Here is a 19,383-nt window from a genome sequence, read left to right as displayed (position 1 = left end):
CTGGAATTGGTAGTGTCTGGGAGAACTTGGAGGTGTTTCCTTCCAGCAATGCATCTAAACAGAGTTAAAGCTTTGGCTTAACCCATCTGGCCACAGAGCGCAGAGGCTGAGGCCTCCATTCAGAGGGGACTTAACACAGGAGTGGGCTGCAAAGTTGGAGATGGGGTGTAGCAGGACAGCATGAGGCAACATGCAAAAAGGAGGTGTGTGATTATTATTTAGTACCGCTGGGAGAAATTGGCTTGTTTGTCTTCATCCCTCCTGGACTTCAGTTAAGAACGTCCTTTATATGTGTAATACAGTAGTGTGTATACACTAATTTTGTAATACAAAATTGTATTAAAAAATTTTTTGTAATAAAAAAATAATACACTAATGTGTAATACAGTAGTGTGTATACAGTAAATGTGTATACAGCAGTACACATTTACACCTTCTCCTACTGTATATATTTAACTTTCTGTTTACCATACTAACCCATGCTAATACTACCCATCTACACACTTATGCTATTTCAGATTTAGCTCTGAGATTTTTAGTTTATGTGTTCCTTCAGTACTTCTATTGCTTGCACTGTCGGTCACTCTGCACACTGGACACGTCGATAGTGAGTGGCATCTCCAGTACTGAAGTAGTTTAACAAGGGAGCTGCGTCAGCATGCGTAGGCTGCAAAGGAACAAGTAGAGGTTTATTCCTGCTGAAAAGAGAAGAAAAGAAACACAACGTCGACGAAAACTTGTGTTTCTTTTCTTCTCTTTTCATCATGGAATAAACCTCTACTTGTTCCATCTCCAGTACTGTATGTGCTCATTAATTGCACCAAACATTTGCATCCTAACCATTGCAAACATTCCAGACGAATTTACTGTAGATGTGTAATGGAATTGGAACTTGTTCAGTATGAGAGCAGGATTACCAGGAACGGACACTGGCAAAGGGTTTCATAAAACACAGCAGTGATAATTCATCTGGGAAGTTTTTTTAGCACTTTTCACTTACTCTCAATGGAAATGTACAGATGCTGCACTTTTTTACAGACTTTGCAAAAATTATTTCCAGCTGTGTTGCTGTTTTGTCGGCTTGCTATATTTATATGCAGTAGTACACATTTATCATTCTAGTTTAGTTTAAAGACACACAGTACTGAACAAGAATTTACTGTACATGATGCAATTAATGTGGCCAGTAAGAAACATCGCTGTTGAGTGAAAGTAGAGAAAAAGTAAAAACAGCTCAAAGAAAAATGAAAATGCTGGTCAAAGAAGCACATGATTTGCTTACGCAGTGCAGCTTTAGTGTTTTATGAGTGTTTCTGCAACTGTGTAAAAATCTGATCTGGTAATGCACTTCATGGACAGATACTCAAAGGCTGTAAACAACCTTGAAGAATCTCAGCCACTGCCCCCCATGTTAACCACATCATCACAAATAATTCACCAGGAAGATTCCCCCTGGTTTTAAAGTTAAAGTGTTAAAATATGGATGTCAAAGAAAAGCTTTTCCTTTTTACTTTAATACTTGGTGGTTTTAGAGTCTCAAAAATATTACACTTTATATTATATTGCAGCATGGTCACCCTAACATCCTGAAATTCAAACTGATAAATACACTGTATTTATCACAGCTGTTTAACTGTAGCATGTTAAACAACAAGGAATAAGATTTAGAATCACCTCCACGTTTCACAACTCTTTTTCTGTGCTGTGTTCTAACACATTCCCCTTTCACAAAAACAAGAGGAATCATGTTTTACACAAATTAACATCTCAGATATCCTGATTGACTCTCCTGTGGGAAACAAATAGGGGATAAATTTAGAATTTTACAATTAATTCTGCAAGGCTTCCCTTTCTAAAGGTTTAAGAAAAAATGCTGTCAAAAAGCCATTTTCTCTGTATGTCTGCTCTCAACTGTCTCCCTAGTAGAAGAAAAACAGATTTGAGTGTTTGACCTGTAACAAAATGCTTGTGGATATTACGTGTCTAAATACAAACACTGTGGAGTTATTTAACACTGATCTGTTCAGTGATGTTCTGGGTCCAAACCTCACTTTCAATACTTACCTATCATAGTCTTGACATATCTCCCCCACAGCAACCAAAGCTTTCAGATATTCATTAGGCTGATAGGGATGGATGTAGTGCAAAGAACAGCTGTTTCGTGGATCTCCATTCGACGCTGTAAAATCAATTGCTACCTAAAAGACAAACAGTAATAACTTTGGTGAACACCACCAATTACTTGTAATTTATGCATACTCCTGAGCATAACAAAGGCCTTTAACTTTAATAGCGCAATATGATAATTATCACATGAATGAGCTGCTTCCTCATCTGGAGTTAGTAATTGTGAATCATTTTTTAATCTTTGTATTTATGTACACATTAATATAACAGGCCGAGGCATAAAATGAAGTTAAAAATAAAAGAACAGAAATAGTAACCCTTTAAAGTTATTCTTAACTTTTTTATTTAACTTTTTTATTGCCTAGATTGGAAGCAGAGATCCTTTGTTTTGCCTGATGACTGTACAATAGCTAATTAATGCTTTTGATGTTAATTCTGTAGAGGAATAAAAGATGCTACCTACATTTTTGGGGGGGATTTTTAGATTGCTGAGATAATGACTCTTTTATGCAAGATAAGCTAATGAGCAGGTGTGTTAATAGAGCAATGCTGTTATAAACAGCTTCTACCCCTTTATTCTTTATTCTGTATAGAGTCAAAAATAGTCTTTTTGTCTTTACAAGATTCTCACAGCTGGTATATTTACTTGTTCTCTTATATAAGAAGATGTGTTACTTTACACATTTATTAACACTTCTGGAAATGTGGACAGCTGCATACTATAAATATAAATACTGCAAAACACGGCAGATTTGAATTGTACTATAAACTAAGTAATTGGTAATTGTCATTTGAAATTAAACTTTTTTTTACTGAAAACAAAAAGGAGTTGTTTTATTTAAAGACTGTGTCTATCCGTGGAAATGTTCCAGCAATTCCATACAAATATGAATATATCAGCAAAGGTTTACTGAAGGCATGTCCACACATAGTCCACTGTCTAAAATTAATATGTAATATTTTTTAGCAAAATATACTACAAAAAATACAATGAATACAAATATGCACAAAAATGGGTGCACACACAAAATAAGAGCATGAGAGATTCAACAACAAAGTTCTGAAGGAGAGAGAAAGTATCTGACCACTCTGTCAAAAAAACAGTTAATGAAATCAAAATCCACTAGATTGCAGTTTTTGGTGCAGTTTAGCAGCATGAAATTGTTCATAGTCAAGACAAATTATGACAGCAAATGATATAAATGATAACTATTTATATATAATCATCTCTGTGTAATGCAATTATTAATGAAACAAAACAGAACAGGTATCAAGGTGTATTAAATCTTTAAACATAAAAAATAGATTAAATATTTTATTCAACAGGTTTTCAATTAATGATGCTAGATAGTGTGCATATGAAATGGATGGCTTTAATAATATATTATTTTACTTAAACATCTAAATTGCAGGCAACATGCTTTTATAAAAATGAATATATACTGTAACTTCTCACCAGACTGAGATTAAATACAGGACATTATACTCACTGTAAATTGGATCTGGCATCCACCCATAATGTAATCTAGGAATGAATGCATCTTGTGGATCTGCAAATAATTTATGATTTTTTTTTAAATTGTACTTTGAAGTTTAAGATTTACAGTATTTCGGTGAATGCTATACTCTGACTCTGAATCATCCCAACCGGACAGAAATCCATATGGAACACACATTTCCCATAAAAACAAGGCATGAACAAGAACATGCTTAAGAAAACTCGCAAACTGTTCTTGGCTTTTGCAGAGAAGACATTTGGCAAAACTGGTTAAAGTAAATTTATACTGTAAGTAAATATGGCCTAGAAGTATTACACACAATAGCAGCTTCATTAAGATCAAGGACCGAGGTTCCCTTTCTGAAGAGACCACACAGCAGGGTATATCAGTCGTTCACTACTTCTGACTCATTTCGCATTGCTCCCTATTAAATAGCCAGCTGCTCATGCATGTTCCATATTGATTTTCAACATTTCCAACCAATTACTGAATCCTAGGTGGGAGGAGATTTGAAGCTCTCTAGAGGAGTTTGCCAAGTGAGCCTTCCAAAGAAAACTCCAATTGGGAAGCAATTCAGAAAAGTGGACTCCTATGTTAAATTCACACTCCGCACACTCTTACAGTCAGATACATACTGTATACTAAATAATATATCACATATGTCACATTTTTATTACTCGCCCACGTACAAATATTCTAATCAAACGGTGAAATTAACCTTTCATTTCCATTAGCCCTTTTATAAACCAGCATATTTTGTAACATTTCAGGTCACCGCCGGATGGATAACCCTAATATAAAGAATGAGAGGGGATGAATAAAACAGGTACTGGTTTTACCTTGCACTGATTCAGAATCACAATTCCTGAATTCTTGTAATTCTTCTTCTTCACTTTGTATTTGGGATTTATACACTCCCACTGCATCTAATATAAATATAAAATAAAAAATATAGGAATAAAGCTGTTATCATATTAGAATGTAAAAAAGACAGATCCTTTTGTAGACTACTTGTGTGTCTATCATAGTACGTTACGGCACTTAATTGACACCATAAAATTACATAACATAACAAATCCATCCATTTTTCTAATTAAAAATCCATTGGTAAGGCCATCTTGCGGAAGTGCATTAAGAGAGATGTTTCTACACAGCTAAATCTGAACTGTTGACATCCAGGAAGGTATGAGCACTCAGATGGTTTTATCTCATTCATGCTCCCCTCAATGTCTCCATCAGTTGTTTGTTTCACGTACCATTTAAAATGTCTTGGCTAAAGTTCTAAAACGCACAGTGTCTCCTCTCTTCTAAAGCTGTATTCGAGATAAACTGCAGAAGTTCTGCTTTGTTTTAAACCATCCATTCATTTTCCAACTGCTTTATCCAACGCAGGGTTGCTGGGGAGTCAGAGCCTATCCTGGTAAGCAGCAGGCACAGGGTACACCCTGAACGGGGTGCCAATCCTTCACAGGGCATAACAGACACAGACGCACACACCCACACCAGGGCCAGTTCTCCCAGAAGCCAATTAGCCCAGCAGCCTGTCTTTGGACTGTGGGAGGAAGCCGGAGCCCAAGACAGATTCATTTCTTTTGAAACGTATTGCTAGGTTATTGTTATGCAATTTCAGGATCAGAACATAGTAAGAACTTATCCTGTTACAAGGACAATGCAACTGTAAGACTCACAATGACCTGCTATACATTTGAAAGGATAACTGGTAAAAATCAGACAAAGGTCACCGTGGTCCAAAATCATGGTAAAAGAAACATCTTCCCTAATAATAAAAGTCTAATGCAATTACCCAGCTTTAAAGCCCTTTAAATGAAAAGTTCACAAAAGGTACAAAACAGAGCACGGAGTTCTTACTGTCTCGCACAATTTGTATTATCTAAGGGGCAAACGTGTTCATGGCACGTCATCTGTTTATGGGACTGGTACACTCATACTTTGTTTGCTGTATTTTTAACTGCACATTTGTCATTTCTGTCATCTAAACCAGAATTACACAGGAAGCCTGATGTAAAATACATGGCAGCCTTGTGCACTCATATAACCCCTGAACAGCTGGCTAGCAGGACAAACACAAACAGAGCTATGCACACAAAATTAGATGCACATTATTCATCACAGTCTAAGTCTTCCACTTGCCCCAAATGGTGTGATTGTCTCATTAGTGTTATATGCCTCATTGCTTAGAAAGCATTTTGTGACAGTTTGCTTCCTTCTCAAGCACTATTTCCTTTCCTTTATTTAATAATGGAAGACACTCTAGGGTATATTCACAACTCTTATCTTGTGTTAGAATCTACCTCTTTTGCAAGTGAGGTTCACATCTGAAATTCATTTCTTTCCCTCATGAATAAAATATAAATGCTGAGTTTCCCCTTTCCAATAGGTATTTTTAAAGAGGAAAGTAATTCTTTGGGTTCCAATCAGCAAAGTCTTTGTGGGCAGCTTCTCACCATTTTCAATTTCTCTGGTCAGTTTCATTATGCTTTTCTCATCTGCCTTAATCATCGAAGGCTATTGACGCCAGTAATGATGAGGTTTCACATACTGTACATTTCAAAATAGTGCAATTACTCACAAGCAGCTACTAAATTATTTCTTCATAATCCAAAAAGGAGTATCAGTTATCTTTTTCAGCTTTCCTGAAACATGGGAAATTTTGGCACCTTGAAATATTTCTTGAATATTTGTGAATTGTTCATATTAGCATGCATTTGTGATTCTTGATGCAGGAACAAGCAACACAGGATACACCCAGGACAGGATCATTGACCTTCTTTTTTTTAACTTATTGATGTAGAAATCACAATTACATTTATACACGCACTCCCTTTTGTATCATGTTTATGCAGGGTGTGAAGCCTTGAGATGCACTAACCATAAAAAAGATGCTCGACAAAACAAAAAAACAAAACAAATAAAATTAAATAATTTTAATCGGCCCAACGAAAGTGAAGAGATTGCCTGTGTGCTCGTAAGATACGGACACATAACACAGCCTGCACCTAATAATGCCAAGTAGATTACGAGATATTTGAGAGAATCTGTACAGCGTACGCTCTGTATTTTCTACACCTTATGTGTGATGGATAAGGAGAGTGACCAGCCACAGAGTCAGATGAAGGGGGGTCTCTTCATTTCACTCCCCTGTCTGCACGTTTCAGTGAAGCTGTAACACTGGGAGGAAGAACATTAAATAAAAGATCCTGCCTTCACATCCATACAAACGCATTCGTAAAACGGATGGCATTGGCTTATTATTTCATCCCCTGTATAACAGGTAAATCCAACACTCTACCGTCTCCGGTAGCAGCCATACAAGACTGTGAATAATGCGAGCAAAAGGGTTGAGGCTGAAGTGACGTGACTGCAGATGAGTGCAGCTCTAAGAATGAAGCGCTGACTGACTGACCCTTTGCTCACTGTGCCTGTCAGTGCACTTCACTAGATAAAAAAAGAATAGACGGCACTTCAAGAGACCCCTCTCTCTGCGTTTTCTCTTCGTCATGCAGTTAATTTAAAATCAATCGAATTAGCAATGCAGCTGAAAATGAAATGCACATTAGAGACTGAAGGATCAGCAGTCATCAGACGGACTAAACTCATAAAGAAGTTTCACGTGTGATGTCAATTTATAAATTATAGGATGGTTGTGTAGCGTCATTTGTACTCAACATGGTTTAATCTGTTCCCTAAAATAAAAAAAAACCAGACATGATATGCTGAGGCATCTTTTCAAAAATGCAATTTTAAACTTCTGTACTTCAATAAGGATGTTAATTGATGTTGCAGTGGGATTCTGGGATTGTCTAATCTATCTGAACACAGTAGATTTCCTTAGGCCAGCTGTAAATGAAACACTAATAAAGTGAAAACACTACTGTGGTCATTTAAATGTGAAACCTTTACAGCAAAAGAAGGGAGTTTTCATCAGGGACTGGCGCAGAGAGGCGAAGACCGCACTACCTGTCTGCCGTCCATGGCCCCTCGCATTTCCTTGAAGGTGGTGTGATATTCTCCTATGAAGTCGTGCTTCCCGTTCGAATCCCAGTCCCAGACAATGCACTGCAGAAGAGGAAGGAAAAAAGGTTACCAATGTGCCATCCGGCTCCTCTGAATGCTGCTATCTTACTGACCCAAAACTCTGAAGCACCCATTTCTGTAGGGATCCAAGGCACTGATTTCAGCATCGAGGCACCCGTGACTCTCTGGGGAAGAGGTGCCTTCTGCTGCCAGCATCACCTTGGCATTTCCACAGGCCTTTCATCGACGAACATAATTAATCTCCATCTTTTCATCAAGCTCCCTGAAGATGATGAAGTTCCCTCATAATCTCCTCTCTTCTAAAGAGATTCAGTAATTTAACAAATTGAATGTACAGTACGGTATTACTTCTAAAACCGGGCACCAGACCATGCTTCCGATTTTAAATAAATACTAGAGCAGGTTTCCAGAAGTCAGATTCAAATGAAACATGAATAAAGTGAGAACATAGATTGTGCTAATTAAAATGTTAGGATTTTTAATGAAATATTAATACAATTTGCCAGGAGTGATATTTAGGTTCAGTATTACAGCCAAGATAAAAAGGATCAAAGGTCTGAATTGCTCTAAGTAAATTCTGTCTCAGTTAGCAGATATCGTTCTTTTTTAATTTAAAATTAATTTTGTACCAAAACTTTGTGTTCAATAAACAGCTTCTTTTGTTTCAAGTGTATTGCCAGCTTTTGGAATGCAAAGATAGATTCACTAAATGTTACACAAATTTCATGAGATTCTACACCACATTTTCAAGTTTTGTACTCTGTGAAAAAAACAGTTAGGGTAAATACAAGTGGAGAGATACAGCATGGAGTCACGTATGGAGATTGTGTATGAGAGCTGTAGAATACAGAATGAACAGCACAAGATTGTTATTTATTCCTTGTCAGTTCTGGAAAAGCCTAATATTTGGCTGATGCCACTTTTTAATCCTACACTTATGAATACTGTAGTTCAGTTTTGATGCCATTGTGCACTGATTAAGATTTTGTTTTCTGACGGCGAGATATTCTGGAATTTTTGGAGCATCATGAAAGGCAACTTTACAATAAAAAGCAGCATAGCCACTTTCAGAGGACCATTTATTTCAGAATTCAGTTCCTGTGTGCGTGTCAGTGGATGCAGATGTAAAACATCCATCCTTCAAGAAGATGTTCAGCTCAGTATTGTTTGTGCTTTTCTACAGTACTACAGTATGTTTTTTTTGCCACATAATGGAATATGTGAATAATATAGAACATTATAGAATAATACAGCACAAACAGTACACACAAACACAAAAGATAAAGCCAGTACTCTATGACAGGCATTAGCCTATGCAAAGTCATGATGCTCCACTCCTACAGCAATCCACAAAACCAGAGCCCTAACCCTTCCCACTGTCACCCCAAGCTTCTGTAATCGCACACACCCCTTCGTTGTTGCACCACTAACAGCACTTGCCCATAAACCGAAGCTCCTATACTGCAAACTCCTTTGTTGAGCAGTTTTACTGAATGAGGTGTAAAGGAATTCCTCGTTTCTTTGCGTCTGCACCAAGGGACTCTAAAACGGCAGTTTGAAGGACATTCTTGATTCTAGAGAAGATTCTGCATGTCTAGCTGCATTGCTTTTTAGCAGCAAGCTGATTAGACTGGAAAAAAACAGGACGTCAACTTAAAAAAAATGGATGTATAGCATCTTCCAGGCTCCCCATGACCCTAAATATCCCAAACATGGTATATCTGGTTCAGCTCAAAGACCTTTATTGTAACCTTAATAATTGCTTTCCCAAGACACCATCTTCCCCAATGCTAGACCACAGTGCATAAGCTTTTAGAAGCCATTACATGCATTATTTATAATGCCAATGCAATTTGCTTCACTTCTAAAAAGTAAGAAACAATTTATGATGCATTTTAAAATGTATAAAGATGTGAAATGAAGTACAACGGTGTTAAATATACATATATCCCAAATGTCTGTTTTTCTGAAGTGCACCACACAAACCTTCAATAACAATGGTCAATTTCGGTATTATTTAAGACAATTCATTTGAACGTAGATTACCTTTTGTTGACATTTTAACTTCCATTGCAAGTCTGGAATTGTTTCTGGTAGTAACACTTTACAATAAGTGTTTATTCGTGATTAATTCATGAGCATTAGAGTAAGTGATACAAACAGATCATGAATACATTTTGACTCTAGTGTGTGCATCATATTAAGTCCACTGGAAATCTTTGTTTTAATTTATGTGTAATTATTTAAATATGCATATACATATATTACCATTTAAACTTATATTGGCATGTTTCCATTAGTATTTTTTTCTTTCACTTGTATTTTATTGTATTATTGGTTTAATTAACGACTTGACCAGCATTCGCAGCTTCTACTGCTAGGAGGGTTTGTGAATTCTTTGAGGACAACAAAAATTATTTAGCTAATTCAGTGTACAATTCATATTGAGAAGGACAATTTACAGCCTTTAGTGTTTATAAACCCTGGCATACAGCACTGCAAGCCTCTTCATAATGACTTGCAAATAAGGAGCCTTTCTGTATAACGATCAGCCACTAATGCTGATCCTGTATCTTTGGGGACAGGAACAACAGCTGCAGATGAAACAGCAAAGTATACTGTGCCAGTAACAACTTTTGCTAAGAGCAAGACAATTAAAAACCACCATAAAGTGTACTAACACACTCTAGGACAACTGCCCGTGTGCAGTTTCTCTTCGCATGCTCAGGCAAAACATGAAAGTGCACCTTCTGATCCATCTTTTACAATGTGACAATTAACACCATATAGACAATTTATAGCAAGGCCCTGGTGTTGTTGCTTAAGGTTATCGTTTAACAAGGCTTTTTTTTTCATTTGCACCCAGTTATATGCATATTATGTTTTCTAGGACAAGCTTTTTGGATTTATAGCACTGAAAAAGGTGAAAGCAAAAGTAAACGTGTATGAATTGATGAAAAGCACATAACATGTAACAGCCTGCAGTCTCATACGCAAAAATTAAACATATTGCAGAAAATCTATGTTTTGACCTTGTACACTATGACTGGCTGCCATGCAAGCAATTGGAAAGTGAGGTGCTGGTGGTAGCACTGTACACTGATAAGTGTGCTGGGACTCCTGAGTAGAGAATATCACAGCCTAGATGTGATGAGTCCATCCAGTCATCCACTTTCTCACAGCTTCTTTCAGTTCAGGGTCACGAGGGAGCTGGAACCTATCGGGCAAGCAGCGGGCACAAGGCAGGGTACACCATGGACAGGACACCAGTCCACCACAGTAATGCTGTCTAGAACGAAGGCTAATCCATGTGAAAGATTCAAACCAAGCAGGACCTGAATACAAGGCTGACCAATGCATGCAAAACTGTTACTGTTGATAAACATGGCTGTGTTAGATGGCACGACACCAGGGTGACATGGTTCTGTGCCTGACTGTCGGGTTCGTTTTGTTTGTTCTGGTAGTTTTGTGAGGTTTTTTTTTTCCCCCACAGTACAGTACGTGCTCGTGGGTGTTCGTCCGCTAACGTAGGAGAGGCTTGAATTTCTGCGGATGTTGAACTTCTCTTCAGGGGACTTTGATGCTGGGGATGTGGCTGCAGTTGCTAGTTGCTACTCGCTGCAGGAGCTACTAGAAACAACCACCAGGGCTGCTCTTCTCGGTTAGCATCGGCAGCTAGAGGAGCAGAGAGGGGCTCTAGCTGATCAGGCTATAAAATCAAACACACAGCCCATAACAATGACCCCAGCTTCCTGTAGACAGAGAACCAGCAGAGTCTGCCTCCAGTAGCAGAGCCCCGAACCCAGCCCTTGCGATGCGGGAGCAGGAGGTCAGGAGTCTGCTACTCCAACAGCACAGCAGGAAGACAGCGGGACCTGACCTGGTGTCCGCAGTGACTCTTAAGTGCTGCGCCGACCTGCTCACTCCTGTTTCTGCTGACATGTTTAATAGGTCTCTTGAGAGCAGTGAAATGCTCCTACATGTTTTAAATCGGCAGTGAATATTCCGGCGCCTGCAGAATCTAAGGAGGAAGCTGCCTGAATGATGGCAGGCCCGGGGCCCTGACCCAAGTTATCATGAAGGTTTCTGAGCGGCTGGTTTGCAACCAGCTCTCCAGTGGTGAGCTGAACTCTTACCAGTGCAGGTACAGGGCTCACAGGTCCATAGAGGATGCTGTTTTTTCTTTACTTGAGGTCCCTGCCACCTATGCATAGGTCCTGTTTTTCAACGACAGATCAGCATTTAATACGATTGTGCCTCTAAAGCTGTCGGATAAACATGAGGCACTGGGCGTTAGCCAGTCCCTGTGCTGTTGGATCTCAGATTTTCTATCTGACAGGAAGCAGGTGGTTAAGATGGGTAACACGCTTTCTAAGACTATGACTCTGAATACTGGTGCCCCCCCCCGAAGGCTGTTTCCCGTCACTGGGACAGGTGACTTCACTCGTTACACATGAACGATTATGTCTCTTTTTTGGATTCTGTTAAAAATAAAACTGGCAGATGACACAACATTAGTGGGCCTGATCACTACCACAGATGAATCAGCAGACTGAAGTGCGGTCACTATCCTCCAGGTGGCGTCATGAGAATCATTTGGAGCTCAACACTGGTAAGACCAGAGAGCTGGTGTAGAGGTTTAGGTGATTTACCACCTCTGTGAAGACTGTCCTGGCTCGACTGTCCAGAGTGCTGGAAGGAATCGTGCGCACAGTGTCCAAGATCATCAGACACGACAAACAGAAAGCTAAGAAGGTGTCCGCTGACCCCTCCACACTGCCTCCCTTTGGGGAGTAGGTTTCAAAGCATCAGCTGTAGCCCTGCTTGGATCCAGAACATCTGGCTTTGCTGGCTGCAGCGTCAGGTTGCCCATCACAATGCACAGTGCCGTCACATGACATGCATTCCATTTATACACGAGATGGCCTTCTATTTATGCCCAGTTCTTCCATAAATATTAAGAAATGGATTACAAAAACTTCCGTCCCACTTAAATATAAACATAACCCAATGATAAAGCATTTTTTTCCCTCTTATTCATCTTTAAGTGATCCCAGAAGCCTTGACAAATGAAATCATATAGTAGTTGGATAACACTTGTGCTATCATTTCTGAAAGGTAGAATGATTAGCATGATAAATCTAAGTAGAAAAAGTAATGGAATTTCAGCAGCATATCCTCCAGCAACCCATATTAGACCTACAAGAAGGACCTTTATTATAACCTTAATAATTTGTTTTCCCAGAATGCCAGATTTCTCCTGCTACACTGCTGTGCATATGATCTCAGAATCAATTAAATACATTATTTATACTTTTCTTTCTGTCTGAAGGGCAAGGAACAGTTTACGATGTATTTCAACATTAATAATATTTATTTCACAGTTTCAAAAAATGTGAAGTGAGGTACAATTGTAGGATTATTTAGGGTCATAAATCAAGACAGTGTTTCGTGTCACCTTTATAGAAAAACTGATCTGTGGCTTTTCAGTCTTCTGTGGAAATGTAATTTATCTTACTTTGAAAGGATCTTCCAGAGAAAGTTGTGGTCCTCAAATTAGTCATTTTTTTCTGTAAAATCTATTCCATTTATCCTTTTAATGTAATATCACCTGTTATTACTGTATGTATAAAAGGATAAAGCGCCTTTCCTAATTAGTTTACATGAGTTTCCACAGGACTTAATATATTCGTGCAGTGGATTAAGGGCTGTTCATTTAGAAACGTTTTTGACAAGACATGAAGCATTATGGTGCCTGGTTCTGCCTGAGACATGAATGCATGTCAGTCAAAAGGAACGAGTGCAGCTGTACTGCAGATTATCAAGCAAAAATTAGAACATATTGGATTTTATCTTGGCTTGGAAAATTTTGCAGTAATAGTGATTTGCCAGCAAAGGGGCTGGAGAATAAATTTAAGAAGAAGCTTTTCTAAAGACTTAAAAGAAAAATCCCTTGCTATTGCTCACAGAAATATTCACAAAAATTATCTTGGAAAAAACAAAACCAAAAAGGACTATATACGTTCCTATATAAGACATAACATATACTTTACAAATACTGTAAATATAATGCCTGTTGATCTGTGCTTCTTTACAAATGTTAGGAGATTCTCAACAACCTTCATGATTATAATACATTGTACTTAACAGATAAGTTGTCTTGTGTTCTTACAGTAGCTACTGTACATTCAATACATTTAACATAGTTCTTCACATAATAGGAAGTTTCACTTATCAGACTATGAAATATCTATATACTATCAGAGTATTAAATAGAAAAAGTAAATATATTTCTTTTATTAAGGCAACGACTCTGTCCTGCGTAGTGCTTTTCTTAGTAAGATATTTAGACCAGAATACAGTTTGAAATAGACCTTGTGTAAGAGCTAAAAATGTGTCAAAGTTTTTCACAGTTTTTTGTAAATAAAGGTATTGTCAGCTGATGTATCGTTTTAAAGGTCTTGTGGTTAAGGTTTTTAATTGTTTACATTGGTTGTGTGAGATACAGGCCGGCTGCCAGGGTATCATAAGTAACACAAGCCATGGAGGGGAATTCTTCTGAAACAACGAAAACAGAACAGAAAGCGAACTGCTCATCCTTCAGCATTTCAGTGTAGTATTTGAAATGATGTTCTATGTATATTTAGAGGAGCACAGCTGTCAACTACTGTATGTGTTCAAGCTGTTGCTGATAATCAAATTTGAAATGAAATAAAGATAAAAATGTGAAAAAACAGACCTCTTTTAAGCTGACCTTTCTTTGTTTCATATACAGTACCAAATTAAATACCAAATGGTGTAATTCGGTTATTGACCTCCTAGATGCTTTCAGGGGAAGCCAATCACCCGTCTCTTGTCCTTGTGGGATCCTTTTTACACGTTCTGGGAATGTCCAGATCTTTTCCAACTAATCTGAATAATGATATTCCTTGCTCTCTCCCTGAGCACGGTGTGCCAAAGGTGAAGTGGACGAGCAGTGGGGGCTGAGAACACTGCACCTGGGGCTGGCAGACAGGTCCTCTCATCGTCTAGTTCTGTTTACAGCCCACCTGGAGGGGCACCATCAAATCACACATTGTTTTGACAGTGGTAGATCACAAACCAATAAAGGGGGTTCCGGTTCGGATTATCACTAATTTCCAGTCTTAGGAATGGACGTCAGTAACCGCTCACCACGAGTGAAAGACCGAGAGGATGCAGTCTAATCGTGAGGAAGTACAGTATAACTACTGTTACAGTGATTTTCCCTGGCGAGGAAGAATCACGCTTTTCTGACTTGACTGCCGTCTTACAGATGGAGACCGCCTGATAAGACCTTAGGAAAGAAAGGACACCAGATTGTTAAAATAAGGATGCAGAACCAAACTACACTAACATATTAGATACATTTTTATATAATTACAGTCGGATTTCACTTCAGTTTGAAAGGTGCCTTGTGTGTAGCTCTGTCTTACACAAGATGAGATAAATAGGTTTCAGTCCTGGGCATCTACACTATTTACAGCAATTAACTGCATTCCATCCACAGCTCCCAGGCTGAATCTCAGTACTAATGTGACTCTGGGGAATGACATTTCTGCTGAAGCTCTGTTGGGGTTTAGGGCTGCCTTTGTAGGCTGCACCATTTCATCTGTTTCCAGCAGAATGTGCTGGCCAGCCCATTGAAGTCCGGCCAAGATGTGTCTGGGAGCAATATGTGGTTCCTGAGCAAGTTAAAGTCCATGGATTTCTCTTTGGCACTGGCTCCTGACGACAGCGCTGGCTGGCACTAATCCTGCGAGGTCTAGGGAGGGTTTTTGAAGCTGCACTGAGCACAATGGAATTCAATTTGCAAACACATCGTTCCAATGCAACACACCAGGGCAGGTGTCATAACTCTAAGTAATTTCTTTGGCATGTGGACTTGGCAGAGATCATAAACAGTTTCTCTTTGCATACTGATGTCTTGCAATAGGTACAGCCTTGGACTTCACTGCTCACAACTTTCAACAAACATGACATTCCCAACAAAAAAGCTAAGTTTTGAACTCTCCTGTTTTCTCCCCTTTGATTAATCTCAATAGGTAATCTCAAGGCTGCACCCAACAATGTTGAAGTGTTCAACACGCACTCCACACATATAACCAATTGATCTGTGATTTGTGAAGATGCTGTTTTTGAGCAATTCACAGATTTTCCCAACTGTACAGAACAGAGGACAATACCATCTTAAGGTACTGATAAACAGTATTCTATAAATTCATGTTATTCTTAAGGTTTTAAATTAGAGAATGTAATCTTTATGATTTTTCTACTATTGTGAAATAGGCATGTGGTATCATTGTAGTAGATGCTTTTTTATAAATTAGAAAAAAATCTGTTGAAAGTCATAACAAATGCAGGAAACATCCAAAGGCCCACATATTGTATTATTCCAGAGAACAGACAGAAAATTTGTACACACACATTTATTCTCATGAACAGCTTCCTAAAATGCTGTGATACAGCCACTGTGAGACTCAGCTTTCAATCATAATTATTCTTTGTTAGCTAAACCTGCATAAACAGCTCTAGTGTCCACTGCTATGAGTCCTGATGTATTAGCACGTAAAGTGTTAACACTCAGCATGAAATGTAAACCACAGAAGAAGAAAAGCACTAATGTGTCAGTCTTGTTTCTCTCTGCTCACTGCATGCATCAGACACCTTAGGACCTTAGGACCCTGACTAGTCATTAAAGTGAATTAATGTGATTAACCTCACCCAAAAAATGTTTATAATTTGCTAAACCAAACTTCTAAAAGCTACTGGATTCTGCAGAGTCAGTTCCCAAGGGGTACTGCAATTGTGATAAACCAGAAGCAGAAGGTAACATTCAGTCTCAACAGATAACTACAATACAGCACTTGCGAGCTGTGTTATCTTAAACAGCAAGCAGAGCAATTAAGTTTCCAAGCAGAAATGCTTAAATTTCAAAAGGACTGACAGCAGATGTTATGCACTAAGGGATCAACAAAGATCTTTTTTGATAAATTGCTTGGTTTTATTAATAAATGGTAACATTAAAATTTTGAATCGAAATGAAGTTTAATTGATACGCGTTGTCAAGAATTAATAATAACTTCCACTGTAAACACAGTGTCAGTGAACATGAAAATATAACACATTGCATTTAAATATTCAGGATTTCATAAAGTTAAATATCCATTGCAATGTTTTAATCATGCAGGACAGATATTTTTAGATTTAGTGCACATCACAATATAAGATTAAATCATGTGTCTTAGTCATGACCTTAATCCTGTCACTTATCTCTTCCTGGGAACTGACAGCTATTTTCTGCTAGTTCTTTTGCCAGATATTTCTGTCAGGAGGCTGCATGTTTTAGTTACATTTTGTATGGACTAAACATAACTGAACTTATTTATCTACAATAAAACATCATAGACATCTAAGTTAATTTAGATTTTATCCTCTAACCGCGTAAACATCCTACAAAATAGCTGGTTAAGTAGGTGATTTAGCAACGGACACAATAAAACAGCTACTTGGAATGTTCCTAATGTTATTTTTATTCATCAACTATTTTAAGGATTAATATTATAAATATTATTGATCAAATGTATATATTGAATTACAAAATGTATCAATCAATGCAGCTTGGTTTGCTTCTTGGACTTACTTTCACAATGCTTAGTACACCTCTAAACTCTAAATCAATAAACAGCTTAAGGTTGGTCAGCTGCAACAAAGATATTATGTTACAACATGGTAATCAATGAATGATGTTGAATTACACCAATTATGAAGGTATGCTCTGCTTTCTTAACGGTGGTGGCTTTCTAGTGAAGGTACATGAGTCACCCACTTACTTACTGTACCTTATATATTGTATTTACAATACAGAAAATCTCTTTCTTAAGCCTTCAACACACTTTCAAAAGCTCCTACTGCAGGAGGGAATCATAGTAAATGAGGTGACCACTGATACGTTTAGCATGTGCTCAATATGTATGCATAGGCATGAATTGAAGACAAAAATACATTGACATACATGAATAATGCAATATGAAAACAAATAAATGATGGGTAAGAATATTAAAAATAACATGAAACAAACTGTTCTCTTGTTGTTTTATTATTGAGTTCTCTGATGTTCTTATCCAAATGAGCTTACAGATTTTAAGGTACTTGTCTTTGAACGTTGTCTACAGCTGGGTTTGCGGAGTCATTGCGTTTAAGAAAAGAGCAGTGTCCCCAGCTGGATTTAAAACAGTGTCCTCTATGGCCAGGAGCCCACAGCCCTAATCACGCCTGCACACTGCCGCCTCCGGGCAGAAGGCACAATCTTTATTCTTCACACATTCTACGCTGATGAAATGAATATTTCATGAAAGAGTACTGATTTTGCAGATATGAAGTCTTTAGTTGATATGAAGTACTTTAGTTGCAACCGATATTCGATTCTAAATAAAGGCTGTTTTATTTAAAAAAAGAAAAATGAGAACAACCCACAGATTAACACAAATTGGTCTTTTTCCTTCTCAGCTGATGCCCCGATGTGGTTCGGCCACGTGTTGCTGAATCTGTCTTACCAGATCACTGCAACGCACAAGGACTGTCTGCTAAGTGAGAGTGTTGAGCCCGACTCCTCTTTTTCCCTGATGAACTGGAATGGAACTACCCGCAGGTTATATGTAAGGTGCCCTTCCTCTCTCACTTATCACATCACATGACAGGAATCTACAGCATAATAGCTGGAAATGAAATTACTTCTAAACTAGAGACCTCCCAAATATGGCCTTTACACTTTTACCAGATGACTTTCTTTCAGATACAGTGTATACCTGAAATCCCCAGCTGAGCATGCCCGAGGAGGTCCTTGAAACTGAGAAAGAACCAGTGTCACTCTAGTGGCATGCCGAAATGCATCTGAACCCCACACTTTTTTTATTGCAGCAAAAACCATGATTTGAGCATTCCACGCATCTTCAATTTTTGTACCACTTATCACCAAGGGAAAGCTCTTGGAATAGATAAATAAAATGTATGTGATCTACCATCAATCCATTATCCGGGTGAGAGAGGTTTAAGCCAGGAACTAGTCCAGAATTAAAGTGCGAAAGGCAGTACAGAGAACACACACACACACCCACTGAACAGGACACCAGTCTATTGTACAGCCACTGAGAAAGAAACAAATTATATAAACCTATTCAACCTAGCCAGCACACTGAACCGGTTCAAAAGCCTTTCCTTCAGATACCGCTGTTGTGCATGCATAATATATAAAAGATCATTAAAGCTAAATGATCCAGTAGCCTCAGACACTATCCACAATAACATAGAACAGTGCACTGCCTGGAGAATTACTGCAGATTGGTCTGAAGAAAACAGTTCCTGACCTGATACTCTGCTAATGGTATCATGAAACACATCAGCCTTCCTGGGGATTGCTTTGTTGAATAGTTATTGAGCGGTGAGGAAAAAAGAGACGTTTCCAAATGTGACAAGCATGCTGCACGTTCTGTGGTAGAAGCAGAGGGAAAAATCACACCTGAAAGAATTCGGACAATGTGAAATATACCATGAATATCTCCATCCTCACATTGGGGTGTACGATTGGATTAAGGAAAGCGTACTTCTGATGAGAGCAGTAAGACAGCGGGGATAATAAAACCTAAAATAATCTATATTAAAGCCAATTTCATCAGCCGTTTTC

At 38.3% G+C, this 19,383-nt stretch overlaps 1 protein-coding gene across 1 annotated transcript in view; it reads right to left on the bottom strand.

The window, feature by feature from the left end:
* Positions 1-19,383, bottom strand: part of cpne4a (copine 4a) — an 81,314-nt gene that overhangs the window by 17,558 nt on the left and 44,373 nt on the right. The window contains exons 9-12 of the mRNA XM_088929482.1: positions 7,605-7,703; positions 4,466-4,552; positions 3,618-3,677; positions 2,065-2,198 (exon numbers count right to left, since the gene is read on the bottom strand). Of these exons, the coding sequence (XP_088785608.1) occupies positions 2,065-2,198; positions 3,618-3,677; positions 4,466-4,552; positions 7,605-7,703 (380 nt within the window). The remainder of the gene's footprint in view (positions 1-2,064; positions 2,199-3,617; positions 3,678-4,465; positions 4,553-7,604; positions 7,704-19,383) is intronic.

Source organism: Atractosteus spatula, chromosome 12 (assembly GCF_055471065.1).
Source record: "Atractosteus spatula isolate fAtrSpa1 chromosome 12, fAtrSpa1.hap1, whole genome shotgun sequence".
In the NCBI taxonomy this organism is placed as follows: domain Eukaryota; kingdom Metazoa; phylum Chordata; class Actinopteri; order Semionotiformes; family Lepisosteidae; genus Atractosteus; species Atractosteus spatula.
The sequence above is the reverse complement of the archived record's forward strand: the minus strand, read 5'-3'. Positions and strand labels throughout refer to the sequence as shown.